This window comes from Triticum aestivum, chromosome 7D (genome assembly GCF_018294505.1).
Source record: "Triticum aestivum cultivar Chinese Spring chromosome 7D, IWGSC CS RefSeq v2.1, whole genome shotgun sequence".
Lineage (NCBI taxonomy): Eukaryota > Viridiplantae > Streptophyta > Magnoliopsida > Poales > Poaceae > Triticum > Triticum aestivum.
The window spans coordinates 507794732-507814230 of NC_057814.1; the positions used below are offsets into that span (position 1 = coordinate 507794732).

The following is a 19499-nucleotide window of genomic DNA, read 5'->3' on the forward strand; positions in this document are numbered from 1 at the left end:
CCGAAGCAGTTTTTGAACTAGCGGACAGTCGGTCCTGGGTAGCGGACAGTCCAGTCTTCATCCGAAAACCTTCTGATTCGAGCGGACAGTCCGGTGTTGGGAGCGGACAGTCCGGTCCAAAAGCGATTTTGGTCCTGATGCCAGCGGATAGTCCGCTACGGGGGTGCGGACAGTCCGGTGCGGGCTGTGAAAGGATGAACTCGAATTTTTTGGGCAGAAATGGATAATTTTAGGGTCAAAATTGAGGAGATTTCGTGGATGAAAGGTGGGAAAACTTGTGGGGAAGCTAGATCCACTCGAAACACAACGAATCCATGGATCAAAATCAACAAAACATCATCAAACCAATAAATCACAAAAAACATTGGGGCTATTTTTGGTGGGGATTTTCGGATTTTAGGACGAAATCAAGCAAAACAAGGCTAGAAAACAGTGGGGGGGACTCCAAATTCGTGATCAACGTGGCTCATGATACCAAGATGTTGTAGGGTGGAGACCCTAAGTGGAGATCTTTCACGAATTGAAGGGCAATCCACGAAGAACGCGAAGAACACGAAGAACAAGAGGGGAAATCACAAGAAGAAAACACTCAAGAACAAGTCCAATCACACATCCACTAGACTTACAATCACGCAAGATCCACAAAGGTACAAGAACAACAAAGGGAAAGATACAAGGTAAACTTCATCCCAAATCCAAAGGAGATGAGGTCTTGATGATCTAGATAGATCCTTCCCTCAAGGGGGGTCTTGAATCCCTTCTTCAATGGAGGCCTTGAACTCCATGGAGTCTTCTCCCTCAAGAGGAAACCCACAAGGGGAGATACATGAGCTAAGCTCTAATGTCTAGTTCTAATCTTAGCTAACCCTAAAAACAGAGAGGAGCACGGAATATATAGTCTAGGGGCGAAGGGGTATGGGGCCTCGGTGGTTACATGGGCTTTTTAGCCCGATTCGTAGCGAAACTGGGCGGACCGGATAGTCCGGTGGTAAGGACCGGACAGTCCGGTGAGGACATATGCAATTTCGGGTGCCACCGGACTATCCGCTGTGGGGGCCGGACTGTACGGTAGTGCAATTTCGGTGCGACCGGACTGTCCGCTGTGAGGACCGGACTGTCCGGTAGTGCAATTTCTGCACGCTTCCTTTTCTTCATCTTGACGCTTCCGGTCAGCTCTTGGGTCTTGGGGTTCTTCTCCTTGGCCTCCGGGAAGCTTCCTAACTGCTTGGTGGCGGTTGCCCTCGTACCTAATGATGCACAATGTTCCATGGTGAGGTAGCAACCACGTCCAATGGATATTCATGTAAATCTCGAATAGAAGCGGGTTCACCTGAAGTCTGGTAGGTCCACTTGGGGCTTGAGGTGCTATGAAGGTGTACAAGGAGATGACTGTAGGATGCTCCGCATCAGAGAGAGAAGAAAAAGGAAAGAAAAAACAAAGCCTAACACTAAAAGGAGTTTAGCCAACACCATTTCTAGGCATTGAACACATGATGATTAGATGTTACTGGGTATCCACTAGCGAAAGGAAACAACAAGCTTCTCTTTTATTCTGTACTGAAGTAGCGTCAGATCGTGCTTGTGGAAGTATCTCCAAGCTTGAATAGTTGGTTGTTGCTCTCTAAAAACTTTGCCATTTCTTTGTATCCATATATTCCAGCATCCCAAGATCACAATTTCTATACTAAAACTCTTTGGAAGGTGAGCAGTTGTCAATTCTGTTTCTTTAAAAATTGAAGTTCCACTCTTTTTATTGGGGATCAAAGTGTTTGAACATCGTTGTGCAAAGTTACAGTCCCACAACAAATAGAGTGGCATTTCTTCTGCATCTTGGCTGCAGTTTGGACAAAAGGGGTTTTCTAGATGCATGCCTTTTATTCTAAGGGCTCTTGTGTTAGCTCTGTTGTGTGCTATCAGTCAAAAAAAAATCTTATGTTTTAGCTTGCTAGAGCTGCTCCAAGTGAGTTTGAATATTGGATGTCCTTCCTCTTCTTCTATCATATGTTTGTACATCTTCACGGAAGAGTAATTAGCTGCTTGCCCATTGCATAACCATTTATGTTCCTTTTTTTTGTTTAACAAAACTGAATATCTTATAACTTACTAAAATTCCCTACAACTAAATGTTGCTAGTTGAAATAATGTGGTTGGGTAGATGCTCCTTGTTCTTGTGCAATCTAATATTAAAATGAGTCGGATCATGTTACACCTAAACATAACAAAGGGACCAACAGGGACCAGGTCCGGATCTAAGCAGGCCGGCCCATTCCCATCCAGAGCACTACTACCATTTTGGAACAAAAAAAGGACCATAAATGATTGGGTATATGGGAGGGCGGTGCGTTACATTCTACTAGACCATCCATATACTCTTTCTCGGAACCTGCAAAAGATTAAGGATGGAAACTTTCTCGCATTTGCTATTGGGCAAGTTGCCTGAAAATGAAATTTGGGTTAGCTGAATTTTGGAGAGCAGCCCAGGCAACGATGGAGACGCCACAACAAGGACTCGGACGGGAGACCTAGAGTCGGGGACGATGCGGCGGCGGTGCCACCGACGGAGGGGAGTCAAAGGCACGGCATCATGGCATGCGAGGGAAGAGGACACTAGCAACAGGTGGCGATCGCGTGGGAGGTAGGGACGGCTGTAACTGCAGGGTGGCGGCGACGAGGTGTCCAGGCAACGTCATGAACCAGATCCACCATCGGATTTGGTTTCGTGACATGATGGTCGTTGCTTGGGATGGAAGCTGTCGAGGAGCCACAATGCCCGCGATCTCTCACGCCTCTCACCCCGGGCCTTCTCCCTAGTGAGGCTGATCGCGATGGGATAGTGGTCGGCTGGGATTTGCTTGGTGGTGGTTGTCTAGGGTTTGATGTGGTGCGCACCGACCGACTGAACTCCAACTCATGGTGCACACTCGAGTTCCTCCTAATTTGTAGCGTGAAATTCAGCGGGCTTAAAATAGTAGGCCCACATAAGATATGCTCACGTTTTCAGCACTAGCCTTTTCTCATCGCAAATGTTATACACAAATCCTATTCCACGCATACACGTGGACGTGGGTACCAAGCAAATGCACATGTCACATCCCTATTTTCGGCGGGCCTAGTGCGGGCGAGACGCAGCCAACCAAAGGCACTTTATAAAATTTGCAAATACTTTCTAACATTTTGTGACATTTCTAAAAGTCCGTGTACATTTTTATAATTTTTAAATCATAGAAGTATTTTGGAAATATTTTTTATTTTTATGTTTGAAGGTTTATTCATTTTTCATGGAAGGTGACATTTCCCAATTTTCATGAACTTATTTTTCACATTTTCCATAAAACTTGTGAATTGCAGGAAAACCAGAAAAGAATAAAAAACGACACCTTGATGTGGGCCAACCCAAAGAGTCAGGTAAGGGTGCATGTTTGCTCCCTATTCTGCGTGTAATGCTTTTTTTGTATTTGGATTTTTTGCTTCTCTTTTATGTTTTATTTGTTCGTCTCCATTTCTTTATTTATATTTATCACTGTTTTCCTTTTATTATTATTTTCATTTTGTTTTAAATTTAGATCTTAGAAGAAATATAAACATTTTTTCTATATATTATTTTTTTAAACATAGAACACTTTTCAAATGCACGTTGAATATTTTCTAAACACATGAGGAACATTTCGAATATATCTTAAATAGACATTGATTTTTCTAAATATATGTTGAACAAAGTTTTATACATGATGATCTTTTGTTAAACATGTTTAATTTAAAAAATAAATGAATATTTTTAAATGCCTGAACACTTTTTAGAAAATGCATAAAATGTATTTTAGGAGTACATGCTTATTTTATATATTTGCACACACACATATTTTTTTATTAAAATGGTTATATTTATATAAATTAGTAAGACATTTTATTACATTTAAATATCATAAAAAGTGTTCAGGTGTCTCTCAAAATATATTACTCCCCTCAATCCATATTACTTGTCACTCAGATGAATGTATCTAGCAGTGAAATATGTGTATACACATCCGTTTGAGCGAAAGGTAATATGGATCGGAGGGAGTAGTGTATTTAAACTTTTTGTTTTTTGAGGGCATTAGTGTATTTTACATTTTAGCTAAAAAAACCTGCGCTACTTGTGCCGGCTCATGAAAGACGTGGGTGAGCGACCAGATCGTATGGCTCGCAGCGGGCGCTGTATAGCAGCTCCCCTTCCTCGTCGCTCTAGTCGCCAGCTCGGATTGAAGAAATTGTTGCTCGGGGCCCGTCACGAGCTCGCGATACGCAAGCCCATAATTCCTCTTCCCCTCTGTGTCTCAAAAAAATAAAAATAAATTCCTCTTCCCCTCTTCTGCTCCGGCGACTCGCCGATGTCCTTACCGCCATCCGGCCACCGTACCATCCTACTTCTCATCCTCATCGAGCTCCTATCGCCGCTCCTGTGCACGGGGGAGTCGGCGACGTGCCTTGCTGTGTACCGCGAGGGCGGCGCGCCCGCGGTGTACCAGTCCGCGCACTGCCCCCGCTGGACCATCCTCTCCGCCGGCGAGGGGGATGGGGACAAGGGCCCCTCCTCCCCGCAGCCGAGGAGGTGCCATGTGGCGGCTCACCGCGGCCGCCGCCGCTCCCAGGAGGACCGCGCCGTCTGCGCTCTCGGCATCCGCATCCCCTTCATAGGTACCGCACAACACGGAGTCAGTAAAACAAATCCGCAATTTACACGCGGTGCTGCACTGCAGCTATGAGGTGGAAGGGCGAGGGAATATTGAGAAATCATGTGCAGTTAACCAGAGCTTCCAGGATGATTGTACTGGCAACCTTGTTTATTAATTAATGCACTTATTATTGTGCTTCATGAACTCTTGAGCTAGAAATGAGGAATGAAAACAGTATTCTGCTTCTGGTTTACTGGTACTATGATTTGTACTCCTGAATGTTAGTTGGTATCTCATGTCAGAGAGTGTAGTCACTAAGAAATCGTAAAAATGGGAGTGGGAAGCTGGATACATGTTGGAAGGATCATAGTAGAAAGGTACCCTGCAGAGTTTATTAGACCTAGCACAACATCCTTTTCCTGCCATTAAGGTTGCATACTGCATACTGCAAGACTGCGAGTTGGTCAAGTTGATTAGTGCCTCATGACTTATATGTCTAGGGATAACAAGTCGCTATTAGCCTATTACATAGTCAGTCAAACGATTTTGTAGAAATACTTTCTTCAAAAGTGCTTTGGTTATTGTGATTTTATGCTCGATCCTTTAAGATGCACCTGGTTCATTTGTAATCTGATTCTGGCTAACTTGCTATATTATACAGAGCAAATGAGGATTAAAGAGGTGGATGTCGGAGTGATGGCAATATTTGATGGTCATAATGGAGATGAGGCCAGTGAGATGGCTTCTAAGCTCTTACTGGAGTACTTGTTGCTTCATGTTTATTTTCTTCTTGACGGTATATACTCCATCATGTTCAGAAACTCAACTGGAAAGCTGACACATAAGGAAGTTACTATTCTTAACAGTGTTCTTAACCTGTACAAAGAGGATCAGTCCAACCACGGGCAGAGGTTTGTCTTTTATCATGCCCTCTAATCCATGTAAATAGTTCTGGTTGTGTTTACACTATGAAGTTACATCCTGTTTACAGCATGTTGATGATGATTTTCATGTTTCCTTGATCTCAGAATGCTATCAAAGTATTAATTTTCATATGCCACTTTCGAAGAATCTGAACCTTATTTTCAGGGCAATAAAAGTTGTTCATGGTTCTAAAAAAGTGCAGGTCATGTTGGATATCACCCACAATTCTAGATCGATCTTTTCACATGGAAATTCTGAAGGAATCATTATTGAGGGCAGTTCAGGATATTGACCTAACATTCTCCAAGGAAGGTCTCATTTTCGTAAGCAAAATTAAACTTCATTGTGCACGTTCGTAATAATTGAAAAGGATTATTTGGCATGTGTAATGCAGGAAGCTTTACGAAAAAAATTCAAGTCCGGTTCAACAGCTACTGTGGTCTTGATAGCCGATGGCCAAATCATAACGGCTAATGTGGGAGATTCAAAAGCATTTTTGTGCTCACAAAGTCATGCCTCATACCGTCAAAAGAGTTAGTCTTCTTTCTTTTATTATTTAAATAACTTTCCCAGATGGATGTTGCTTGTTTTAGATGTTTTCTGTCCTGTCAATTACTCTCCTACTCTTGTTGGCAAGCATTTTCTTGCATTTTATTTTCTCCCTCCCCCTGTTACCCTGTCTCTCCAGATCCCATACTCTTTCAGTCTCATGCATATTACAGATTTACAGGCTATATTTATCTGGGCTGAAAATATCAAAGCATACTACTAATGTTATCCTAATTCCTATCCTCCTTGGATCCATGTTTCTTTGAGCAATGTTTATAATAAATTGTACGAGATACGACTAGCACTGTCTGGTGATCCACATTGCCTCGGTATGGGATTTGACATCCTTGTATATAATGCCGCAGAAACCAAGTGGCAATCTGGGAGAGAATAGGTGTGCCGTGACTTTGGCGTAAAAACAATAACCAAAACCACCATAATATAGTAGAACTACATATGGCGAGAAATGTTGAAAACGCCACGTTTTAGCTTTTAACTGTAACTTTTGAAACTGCCACGGTGCATTGTTCATGTCGTGATGCATCATTATCTCTTGTCTTGTCAGCATGGCCTTTGTTTTAATACAAGCTTCTCTTCATTAGACATTAGTGCATGCTTTGCTGTTAGGGGGCCTAGCTTTCATCCTTTTATGTGACTACCTGTATGTGCATTAGTCTTAAGACATTGCCTAGCTGGCTGTGTTCAATAATCGTTTTTAATCTTGGCTGGGTAGTTTAGGGCAGTATAGTTTTTCAGTTTTTTTCTTACTTTTGCTAGTTTTTTTTTTCCATTTTGGTTGTTAGTTTCGCGCCATCACGGTGTCCTTACTAATACAAAATGACGCGAATTTTGATGCATGTTCAAGGGAAAACAAACCTGTACTTATAATATCATGGTAGAAAATTTTATGTTAGGCTACCGAGTAAAATTTAGGCAGGTTGCAGTAACCAAGACCAATATTGGTTCATTTATGGATCAAATCATGAAAGAACTGTGGTAACAAATATTCTTCACTTCTAGACTTCTAGTTGAACAGGAGATCTCCAAAATTTGCTGCTTCATACAAATAAAACCTTCTGCTTTAAATGGTGTCTACATCCTGAATCTGCTTGTATGACTTGCACTGTGGACTTGTGGAGAAACAATAATCAGAAAGCTTCCATTATCAGGGAAACGGAGAAGAAAGAGAAACTCTAGCAATCACGAGGACTTTGCTTTGGCAAATTATGGTGGACCACTTTACAATGTAAAGGAGTTAACCAGGGACCATCATCCGGATAGAGAGGATGAGAGAAGGCGTGTAGAAGCTGCTGGTGGTTATGTTCTTGAGTGGGCTGGTGTATACCGTGTTAATGGTGAGCTTGCACTATCTCGAGCTATTGGCGATGTGCCTTTTAAACGGTTAGTACGCAATCTATTGAGTTCTTTTCTCCAATTATGTCTAACCTACCAGTTTCCCAAGGTTTTCAATGTATTGGAGTTTGCATATCTTGAAAAATAAAAAAGTTACATGTAGCCCTACTGCATTTTATTAAAGAGTAAATTTCACCAAACTGCAAGTATCGTGTACAAAGTACAAACACTCAGAAAACTACGGATTTGGGGATCAATATTAAGAACTATAGATCGTTCAATTTTATGATTTATCACATAACCGCATGTTGTAGGGTGCACTGAACATTCCATTTGGTCTACTAACTTGGGCCACAAGATGGCCTCTCAAAATAGTGCACCAGTTCCAGGCAACGAGGTAAGAGCTGATCAATTGGAATTTACTCATAGAACTGCTGCACAATTCTCTGAGGATGGCTTATGCGCCCAGATGGTCAGACCGCACCGGAAGTCAGTGCACAATGAAAAATTGATGTAATTAATCATGGAATCTATAGCTTGTACATTAAACCTGTCATTCTGCGAGTTATAGTGTTTACTTACAGAAGAGATTTAGGATCTTATTGGTTTGGGATGTTATCTCTGTTAACTGGAAATATTAAAATAAGTTGTTACAGTCTGGCTCTGTATTATACATGGCACCCCATCCCTTGCTCTAGTTTGTCTCTACCCCCAGCAGGCACAAGTGTTATTCTTCCTTGAAGTCGTTTCTGTCCAACCTCACTATGACAGATGCTTAACCCCATTACTTACTAGCATACATGGGCAACGTTATTTGATTTGAAGAAATCATAACAAAGCCAAATAAAAGAATGCTCAACATATACAGACAGTATGAAGTGTGCATGCCGAGCTCGCCCAAACTCAACATGTGCAGCCTCAACATGACACTCCCTTCACTGGGTTGAATGTGGATGCCTGGACGGCATAGTGAGAACTGAGAAGAGTTCTCAGAAAGCCGAATGGCCACCATTCGGTTCATCGCTTCATTGTCCAGACTCCAGAATTAAGGAAACAACTAACTGAACACCCACTAAGCATTGACCCTAACCAAGGACCGTCCAGTATACCAGGCTCTCAATAACTCTAGACACACATTCTTGTACTTATAAATAGAAAAATTATCAAAGAACTATACTTACTACTTACTACTTAGTTTACCTTGTATCAATCACAACGGTAACAAGAAAATCCACACCATCGTCATAGTTTCATCTAGGTACCCATTTTGCTCTGGACTTACTTGCGCAGTTGCTTCCAGCGATGGAGCTAGCAGTATAGCATTGAGGTCAGCTGACCCCAAATAAATTCGGGGAATCCTATGGTAAACCACTATTCCTCCATAGAGAACTACATTACAACTCTTGGTTGGCGTCATCCCTGGATGCTTCCTCGGTTCCCCTCCCTCCAAGTGCCCCGCTTAGTGTCCACCACTGGGTCCAGGCTACTGGTGCCATGAGGATATCTCTGGACTATGCCCCTTACATGCAATGATGTGACACCCACATCTCGTCCTCGCTGCGCTGGTGGTGCACCGATGTCACGTGGAGGTCGGCAACTAGTGCATGGTGATTCCAGAGTTGCAGTGTGTGCAGGGTCAGTTGAGGCAGAGGGCGAGGGTAAGGCCTCAGGGTTTGGGAGGAGACATGATGGTGATTAGGGCCTGGTGGTGATAGTCATCCGATTTAGGTTAGTGACTGGGAAGGCGAGTGGAGAGCAAACGAGGAACAGCAACTTGAAGTTGAGATCTTGTGGAGCAAGGCACTGGGGCTTCATGTTACCAGTGAGATGCAGGGATGGCCCATCTGTTGCATAGGATGGGTTGGGAGAGACCAACCTGAGACAGAAGGGTGATTAAACTTTTTTATAACAGAAGAGATATTCTAGATCCCAAAGCAATCTGCAATGAAATCGATGAAAATATGAAGCCAGTGAGAGGAGCATTTGCAGATTAAAGATTAAAATATTGAGACATCCAGAATATCGTGGCATAGAATTATTTGATACTACCTCTGACACTATCAAACGTCTTATATTAAGTTAGGGAGGGAGTATATCGCTGTTTGTAGATCTTCCATGCGGAAGTTTCAGATGGCTAAGAATTTATGTCTGTGGCTTGTCGAATGTGACATTTTGATGTTCAAAACTCTCTGTTCCTTGATATGTTAGTTGCATGGACATGCTGAATTGTTATGGCTCATTGTTCTTGTAGGTATGGTGTAATATCGACACCTGAACTGACAGGGTGGCAGCTTCTGTCAGCAAACGATAGCTTTCTTATTGCCTCCTCTGACGGTGTCTTTGAGAAAATGAGCATGCAAGATGTTTGCGACATGATGCTGTATGCGAAATATGGTGTTAACCAGGATTTTGAACCCCTTGCTGTCGTGCAACAGAATTTGGCGGATTTTATAGTTCATCTTGCTTTACAGAAAGGCACAACAGACAATGTAGCAGCTGTGATTGTTCCATTGGGATCTCCTAGTAGCTCTGGAGCTAGAATAGAAGATTGGCACCATCTTGAAGAAAATTCAGTGACATCTGTTTTGCCTTTACAGACCATTCCGTACCAACACAAGTCAGGTAGGCTTAGTCTCTGATTACTTATATTTTTTAATTGCAACTACTCTGTAATTTGTACATTGCAATTTTATTTGAAAGCATTTGTATTTTGTTTGACTTTAATCATAACAAAACTGTAATTTCACCCACCGATTGCAGATGACTAATAAAGTAATAATTTGCTAATTCGTGCATTTTCTTATCAGTTTGGTTCAAGTTTCCTTTCAATCTTAAGCTGATTGATGTTTGCATGTTAGTCAGTTCCCTGTTATTATTATGTTGGACACCCTAAATAGGTATGCTGAAATATTCACAGGAGGGCAAACCACTTTTTTTAAGGGGAAACAAGACTCCTTGTTCTATGATGTTATCCTCTTCTTTTGCTGCCCTGTTGCTACATTTTGTTCTATCCAAGTGATTGTTTGTTATTCAAGTGATTGTTTGATATATAAGTATACATAACTGGATTGATCCTGTGAATCTAAAATTCTAATTTAGTTAACTTCTATTGACCATTAGCCTACCCATCAAATTTTGCTGTTTCACTTTCTGCACTCAAAGGTAGTTCAAGGCCTCCTGTGAAGTCTTTCTCAGTCCGTACTTTTGTTGACATGTATTTCAATGTATTTGCAGACGATGGAGTTAGCTCAGCTGTTATTGAAATGGAGTATTTCAAGCGCTCGTCGACAAAGTTCCAGAGATTCTTGGTAAGTGAGAAATTTATTATGTCACTGTTTGCCCTGAAAGTTAGATATTAACAGTTAAAACAAAGAGAATTTACATTCCATGTGCTGTGTGAATGGAAAATATGTTTGACTTAGCATGTTAGTGTTCTGCATGAACTTGGAATTCTTTGACAAGAAAGCCCTATCTTCATTCATACTTTCATTTATTAAGCTACATGTTCAATGTCTGTTGGAGTTTATTGTGGAATCTTTTATGCTATTAATTGTATTTCTGTCTGCTCTGAATTAGGTCGATGCAAAACTTAAGAGACTGGGTTGTTTCTACTTATCTGAGAGTCTTGATGAAGACATGGACTTTATATTTAGGGTACCCAAGGACTATCAGCATGAAGGAGTCCATGACTTCAATCACATGCCAACTGAAAATGTGTTATCTTCTGATGGTGAGTTACCTTTTTCAGGGATGCTTGTGTGTCGTCTGTTTTTAGTAACAAGGTCATTTGTTTTTGGAGGGGTTTAGCTTGTTGGAGGGTTTAGTCTTATTTCAATGGCTTAGTAATCTTCTTTTTAAGACTTGATAGTTGACACATATTGATTTGGGCATGTTTGAGTTTTTTTTAAATTCGTTTCTATACATTTGTTTTTTGATCTTAGACTTTGGGTACATTGGGGCACAGGAAATCTTGAAAAATACAAGGACAGAAACTTTTGCTGGCACCTTGTCCATCAAGATGATGAAATGGGACGATGTACTAGTCCTGAAGGGTTTGCAAATTATTTTGGCTTGCTTGATTCTGTTTCACATAATGGAAGCAGATCAAGCAGTTCACATGCATTTGGCTATAAGATAGCTGACATCAGGTACCATTTCCATTGTTGAGCATCTTCCTGAGTACCCTTTCAGCATATTTGGATAACAACCTCAAGATGTTGCTGAAGTTTAGATTATTTGGTTTAATTGTTTTTTAATCATCATGCGTGGCATTTTTAGATTTCTTACTGGTAGAGTCTATGCCAGTCAAACTTTCGCCCGAAGTCACATATACATATACTGTATTATCTTGTTGTACTTTTACTTTCAAGTTTTAGGTGATAACGAGTGCAATACATCTATTACTTTTCCAAATGAAGAACCACACGTAAGTGGTAATTGCACAGCAGAAAGATATTAATTTATACTCCCTCCGTCCTGAATTAGTAGTTTATATTCTGATTATCGCTGTATTTCATTCATGAATGCACCATTGAGTGAAATGATGGAAGAGTTGTTTGTGGCACAATTTATTGATCAGGTGAGGTGTCAGGTCAGGTGCAAGGGCATAGTTTGAGAAGAGCTGCTGGAGATAGATTTTATTCCCTTTGAAACCATTTTCCTCACGTCAAGTTGCATATAATCATTTTCATGGTAATAGTTCAAGTCATGTATACGTACATATGAGTTTTTCCTTTTGTAATGATAATTAGGTACAAGCTGAAGAGAAGATTTGATCGCGGTTCATATGGTGAAGTCTGGTTGGCATTTCGTTGGAATTGCTCTGATGATGTAGATGTACATAAAGATCCTTCCCACTTTAACACTATACTTACACCAGACTCGTATAATTGCACAAGTTCAAACACAACATCGTCATCTGATGAAAATCATGGCTCAGACATGATAGATGGTGATTTATTCATATTGAAGCGCATAATGGTAAACCCACTATTCTTTCCAATGAACTATCTGTCATTCTGTCATGTACTCCCATTATCTAGTTTTAGAGGTACAGTAATTGATCCTACTTAATGTATTTTGATTCACGCTGTGCTAGCCGGTAAGTGCTAGGAGCCACTAATCTGCTGAATGTTTGATGTTCATGCATATATTAGTTTTCACCGAATGCTGGGTTTTGACATTCTTGATGTGGTCAAATGATCATATTGGGCATCTTTGGCATTTCGAATTTTTCCGCCATTGCATAAAAGGGACAGCCCGGTGCACGTAACTCCCGCTTGCGCAAGGTCCGGGGAAGGGTCCGACCACTTTTCCGCCATTGCATGTGATGCATTTAAGAGCAACATTGTCCTTACCCTAAAATAAGGAAGTTAGATTCTTGAAAAGCTTTATTGTCTTGACTCTGCTGCTTGGAAACTGCAGGTGGAAAGAGGAAATGCTGCTTACTTGAGCGGACTGCGGGAGAAGCATTTTGGAGAATTATTTTCAAATGCTTCAAAAACCCTTGAAATTTTGTCAAGGATGGAATCATCATCTGCAACGTTTCCGATGGACATGCAATTCATTGAGTATAGCTTTCCAGAACAGAACATCTCAGCTGTTGAAGAATCACTGAGGCATGTGGCTAGGTTTATAGAATCTTTTGAATCAGAATCAAGGGAAATATGGCTTGTGTACCGCAATGAAGGCCGCTCATTGTCAAAATTGTTATATGCTGCTGAAGACACAAAGTTAGTTACCGGTGATGATAATGAGAGGGTCAGATATATTCAAGTTCTGCAACCATCAAAGTGGTGGTATTGGTTAAGGACTACTAAAGCTGGGCAAAGGCAAATGCAAAACCTCTTATGGCAACTGGTATGCTTATTCTAATCTTTATAGTCCTGTAAACAAATGTCATGGCTGCCCCTTTAGGTGCTTCTCACATAGTTTATTGTGGTTTTAGTCATTGTGAAATCCTATATACCTAAATAGTTCATCCCCACTATCTCTATTATCTTAACATGCACATATGCCACCTCATCAAAGGCCCACTACAACATGCATGAGGAAAAAAAAATCCATAATTAGTTGATCCCATGCACACATCCCCCTCACCACACATGCCACCTCATTAAAGGTGCACTCAGCATGCATGGTAAAAACTTTTCCATTATGTTATGCCACTTATATTCAAATTATTTTTTGACTACACAATAATCAAATACTCCCTCCGTCCCATAATATAAGATGTTATTACAACCAATGTACTCATATATTGGTTGTAATAGCATCTTATATCATGGGACGGAGGGAGTACAAATATATAATATTCATTTTTAGTTTTAGTTTGTATATTATTAATTCCACTATGCATGTTTCATACAATCATATTACTAAAATATATTGCAACCAATTCCCGTAGCAACGCGCGGGGTATTCTCTAGTTTAAATTGAAACGTAACCAGCATTCTCACGTAGGTCGTTGTATTTTTTTACCTCTCTTTTATTAAAAAAGGAAGACATATTTTTTAAGGTGCTGGCTTGTTTTTTATGATTTCATACTCAATAGATTAATATACATTTCTTACTTGCTTCGTTTTTCAGCTGATGGGTCTGAAGGCATGTCATGATCGTAACATCACTCACAGGGATATTAAACCTGGTAAAAATTCCATTGACTTCTACTCTCTAGTTCCTTACCACACTAATTGAGCCGCACATAGTACCCCATCTTCCCATCATTTTTTCCACAGACATATTCGATCAACGAGTTGTGTTAACATGATTTGTATTATGCCTTGGTAGAGAACATGATCATCTGCTTTGAGGATTTGAAGACGGGAAAATGTTTAAGAGAGATTCCATCTGAAGCAACGGAAAACAAGCTGAACTTGTAAGAACTAAGATGTTCTATGAGATATACCTCTTACAGTTAGGTTGAGCTTATTTATCTTTTACTTGGATATTTCAATTTTCTTGGTAGTTGGATTACAAAATTCTAACAACATTCGGATAGCTGAAATCAGTTTTAGAGGCGTGTATGCAGGTCCCACATGATTTTTTCAAGCACCCTACTTTTTATAGAATATTACCAAGTAGTCAAAAGTGGGTAACAGTAGTACAATGTTTATAAGAAATTTACCTCACATGTACAGTAGTCTAGCTCTACCAGCCCAAAAGAATATGTTGACCAAGTTTTCCCGAACAAACCACAATGTTCTTCATTTCTGTTTCTCGTTTGCCAACAAGTCGTTAAGGGACCAACATAGAGAAAGTTCAATTATATGGCATATACCATCACATGGCCTGAAGTGGTGTGCTCTTGCTAGGTGAACTTCAGTTCTAACTTGAGATATTAAAACTCAAATTGTGACATGGTCAACTGTCATGTTTGCACATCTAAAAATGTTAGCAGGGTGTTGCATTCTTCTGGCACTACTTACTGACTTTTTATATGCAGGCGTCTTATTGACTTCGGCAGTGCCATTGATGATTTCACTTTGAAGCATCTTTATGGTTCAGGGCCTACTCGGTGTGTGATAATTTTCTCCCTATTATCATTTGTCAGAGCATACATTTATGAGGTTGTTGGGCTTTAGGCACTGAACACTTATTTATTTTTATTTTTTGGATGTTGCAGTTTGAAAATCGTCATCACTTCTTAATTAGGTTGCTCTGTAATGCTTCTCCATTTTATATCCTATATGATCATTGTGTAACTCAACCATATATTTAAAAAAATCATAGTACTTGAATTCTTGACCATCAATGATGTTGTATGTTTAGGTTTGAAGAACATAGCCTCTTTCATTGAGTTGACATGTACACTTTAGTGCTTCAAGACCTTGCTGTAAACGGTCGATTCATTTTGAACATAGATCTTACTATCCAATATGTGAAAATATGACTTTTTGTTTCTAAAAGTTCTTTTGGAACTGAATGTATCTTTAAGAGTTCAATGAACTAATCCATGATATTTTTTTCAAACGGTTCTACACGCTGGTTTCAAAGTTGAAGCACGTGAACTGTATGACGTGCAGGATTTATGAATTTATTAACTAGTATGTTTGTTTTTAATTTTAGTTTTTTTTTCAAGTAATTTCTTTATTTCTCATCATGTTTATGCCAATGGTTCATTTTTAGAGTAGGTTCTTGTGCCAACTTGCATGATTTTCCTCTTAATGGACATGTTCAGTGCCGAACTGCAACATTTTGTTTCTCGAAAAAGGTGTTTTTCCATGCTAAGTACTTTGGACATTATCTGGCCGTCAATTTACTGCCCAGTATTCTTTTAGCAGTTGCAGAAAGCTATACTCTACACTGTCCAACATGCTTGTTCTTGAAGAAGACTGCATGATCCTGCTTTCTTTTGTTTCATTCCATTCTAATCCTAGTTTGAACTCAATTCTAGGTCTGAGCAGACTTTTGAATACACTCCTCCAGAGGCACTCCTTAATTCAAGCTGGTTTCAGGGATCAAAAAGTGCAAGACTGAAGTATGTCTCTGTCCTCCATTTGTTTTACTTCTGCAAATGCTTCCCTGTGCCACCATTGTCAGCACAGCCGCACTGAAAGTCATTGATATTCTCATTGCGTTGTTTACAGGTATGATATCTGGAGTGTTGGAGTTGTCATGCTGGAGTTGATAGTTGGTTCTCCACATGTTTTCCAGATAAGTGACCGTGCACGTATTTTAATGGATCAACGCCTTGAAGGGTGGAGTGAGGAAACAAAAGAGCTTGCATACAAGTGAGACACTGTTTTGGTTTTTGATGTGTGAGTTATGAAGTACATTTTCTGTTCCTAGATTAGCGAAGCTGGTATAGTTTGCAACTTGATTCTCATACCAATCCTAAGAAATCAAATATGTTCATTGTGAATGAAATAGTACAAACATCATTTTAGGCTCATGGAACAAACCAATGCTGTAAGGCAACATAAGAAATTGATGCCCTAAGCTGAAGTGCGTGATTAATAGCAGAATTCAGATTTTTCTGGAAATTCGACCTTCGACACAGAAAACTACAAAAAAATGGTTTCCGAACAATATATAGCATCTTAGCTAAATGTCTTTTTTAATTATCAGCATGTCACAGTGCCATAATACAATTTGTCTGTTTTGGGGCACTGCTGAACCATTAGTGTCAACTTGCTTGATCATTTGAATTATGGTGATTCCAAATTATCTGTGCAGTATTATTTTTCCTGGTAAATGCTGTGGAGTATTGAGACGTAGCGTTTCTTCTATCTTGTTATGATGTTAGGTTGAGGTCTTACATGGAACTGTGCATTTTAGTACCGGGGATTTCCACGCAACAACAAGGCAGCATTAATTCCGAACGGGTCAGTACAACAACTACATTATCTATTGATTAACTTGTCATGATCGTGTGCATTATATGTCATTCTCTTCCAAAAATGTCAGATAAATGCCTGTGTTCACATAGTTGTTCAGGACGGCAAAATTCAGAAAGCTATATTTTTGGCAGAGATTTTTTTTCCAGGAAATGTCCAGATCTGCATATACATCCTTTATTATTCCCTGCATCGACCTATTCTGTCATTATTAGTTTATTACTATGCTTTAAGCTTCCACATCACCTGATTCCTTCTTTCCTTTTCATTATTTAAGGGCCACGGCGGGTTAGCTTCTTGGAAATGCTCTGAAGAATCATTTGCCCGTCAAGTGAAAATCCTAGACCCTCTTAAAATGGGGTTGGTATTTTTTTCTTCTTATCACCATTTTCTGCAGACCCCGATTATTCAGTTCATCATATCTAATTGTACCACATTGCTAACGTATTCCAGCTTTCCTAATTTGTGGGCATTGCGACTAGCGCGCCAGCTACTAGTGTGGCATCATGTAAGTGTCTTGAACCCAGTTCTGCAAAAAAGAGGCATTTTGTACCCTTTGTTTCAAAAGAATCTGGCTATTATGAATGGGTGATGTGGAATAGTTGCTAGATGATGTGAAAAATCGTAGCAGTTATGAAATATCTCCGTCAGGAAAGTTCAATTACTGTGCATGTAGGTAATAAACCTCACTTGGGGCCGAATTCTGTTATCTGTAACAAAGATTCTGTGCCTAATGTTGTCTAAGGTCTAATACCTCTTATCCTGATAGGAGTTGTTTTAACTGTAGTCCCACACCCAGCTCTCAATTGAACAAAAAGATGAAGATTTATCACAGCAATTAGTGGACATAATGTGCAGCTGTGCACAGTAAGGCACTGATTAGGCTATGGCTGTCCCATTTTTCGGTCCTGTGCGTCCTATTAAACTTGAAAAGAACCATGTTAAACCATAATGTGGCCATCCATGTCTTGTTATTGAGTTTGACCGATTTAAACAATAATGCAGTTCTTAGTGTGATTTTACCATTTTCTTCGTTTCCATTGATTTAACATGCAATGAATTACCTGTCTCGCAGGAGGACCGTCTAAGCATTGATGAAGCATTGAACCATCCGTACTTCCAAGAGCCACCATAATCGATAGGCCATGAATAGACCACGAAGAGATGTAATCAGACAGCCTTCAATAGGTCTTTCAGGTTTAACTAGCTTCGTTTGGCAAGGTTGTTCAACGGAATCGTAAACCCTGCCCATCAGATGCTGTAAATATCACACAGTGCAATGCAACGTAGGCAGAGAAAGATTGTTGGAAGGTGGAGAAACAGTTGTATAGTTAGATCCAAAATGAATGCAAGGAAGAAGGCGCATTTGAGGACTTTCAGCTGTTCCGCAGATATGTGCTTATTAAAACATGACTGGCGAGCTTCAACCATGCCACAACGTGATCCATTAACGGTTGCATCAGGAGTACTACTTGTTGTGGAACGTATAGTATACCGAGCTCACTAGTTGTTTGGGCCACAAAGTGGAAGCACTGGAACGTAGAACAGAAAATAAAAATACATGGTTTTAGTTTTTGTCGTGCCGCTTGTATGGGGTCATGTATTTATTTGGCGCTGTATCAACTTCTTGATGAATTTACATGTACTCTCTCCGTCCGGAAATACTTGTCATCAAAATGGATAAAAGGGAATGTATCTAGATGTATTTTAATTCTAGATACATCTCTTTTTGTCCATTTTGATGACAAGTATTTTCGGACGGGGGAGTAGAACTCTTGCATAGTTTGAAGAAAAAAGAAAAGCAGAGGAGCTTTAGTAGCAACCTCATCGCATATGCTGGCCGAAGCTTGAGCTTCATGTAACAGCCCATGACCAACACTTACGTTAGATATTGATTGTACATCATGTGCATCTCATAAGCATCATATGGCTTTTTATTAAGGATTAATTTTGATATATTTTACTAAACTAAGCTCTGTTTTTATTTGCCATTATATTAAATGGTGAATAACTAAACCCTCTTCGCTTTTGGTGTTCTACACCTAGCCCCACCTCCAAACCTTGCACACGGTTTCATGTAATGTTTGGGAGCTACCCAGATTATAAATTCATGATTTTGTCCCTCCTCTAACACCTAGCCTTAGTTTAACTCCGCTTATGTTGTCTCTACACAGTCGGTCCCAAGCTCGGGGAAGGAGAGGGGGTTGTGATAGGCCTCGCGAGCCAATTTCAAAACTCAGCCACTCTTATGAAGATGAAACCCAGAAGAACATCGTTGGAGCGTAACCATCTGAGCGACATGCCATATCGGAATCCAGGTGTGGTGTTAAATGGGCGATAAGTGAGCAAGGATCAGGTCGTTATATCCTTAGTGGTGCACTACATGGACGCCCAGGTGTAGTGACAAATGAGTAATTGACTCGACGAGTGCGAAGGGTGAGGAAGCTAGCCGGGCCTATTAGGGTTTGCTTAGGTAGTTGGAACGTAGGGTCCCTGACATGTAAATTAGGAGAGCTAGTTGATACAACAATGGGGAGAGGTGTTGATAACTTGATATCATATGCGCCCAAGAAACCAAATAGAGGGGACAGAAGTCGAAGTAGGTGGAGGATACCGACTTTAAGATGTGATATACGGGAACAACTACAAACAGAAATGGAGTAGGCATCTTGATCAACAAGAG

The 19499-nt window shown here is 40.2% G+C and overlaps 1 protein-coding gene across 2 annotated transcripts; it reads left to right on the forward strand.

Moving 5' to 3' along the window:
- The first annotated feature begins 4275 nt into the window (after nucleotides 1–4275).
- Nucleotides 4276–18391, forward strand: LOC123164510 (uncharacterized). 2 transcript variants are annotated; one of them, XM_044582019.1, is made up of 20 exons: nucleotides 4277–4674; nucleotides 5314–5563; nucleotides 5779–5888; nucleotides 5975–6109; nucleotides 7295–7526; nucleotides 9730–10100; nucleotides 10713–10786; nucleotides 11055–11208; nucleotides 11443–11626; nucleotides 12230–12458; nucleotides 12903–13337; nucleotides 14067–14124; nucleotides 14268–14355; nucleotides 14923–14994; nucleotides 15874–15957; nucleotides 16067–16210; nucleotides 16726–16804; nucleotides 17094–17176; nucleotides 17270–17324; nucleotides 17892–18391. In XM_044582019.1, the coding sequence occupies exons 1-20, from the start codon at nucleotides 4368–4370 to the stop codon at nucleotides 17949–17951; spliced, it is 3204 nt and encodes a 1067-aa protein (XP_044437954.1). In that variant the 5' UTR covers nucleotides 4277–4367; the 3' UTR covers nucleotides 17952–18391. The 2 variants fall into 2 exon arrangements, with proteins under 2 accessions (XP_044437955.1, XP_044437954.1); XM_044582020.1 differs by lacking the exon at nucleotides 14923–14994 and having other exon boundaries at nucleotides 4276–4674.
- Nucleotides 18392–19499: the final 1108 nt, after the last annotated feature.

Bases quoted from the DNA above. Each gene is read 5' to 3' on its own strand.
- LOC123164510 (XM_044582019.1), top strand. From the start codon at position 4,368: ATGTCCTTACCGCCATCCGGCCACCGTACCATCCTACTTCTCATCCTC. The intron at 15,958-16,066 runs GTATGTCTCTGT...CGTTGTTTACAG, and splicing joins TCAAAAAGTGCAAGACTGAA to GTATGATATCTGGAGTGTTG. The intron at 17,325-17,891 runs GTAAGTGTCTTG...CCTGTCTCGCAG, and splicing joins AGCTACTAGTGTGGCATCAT to GAGGACCGTCTAAGCATTGA.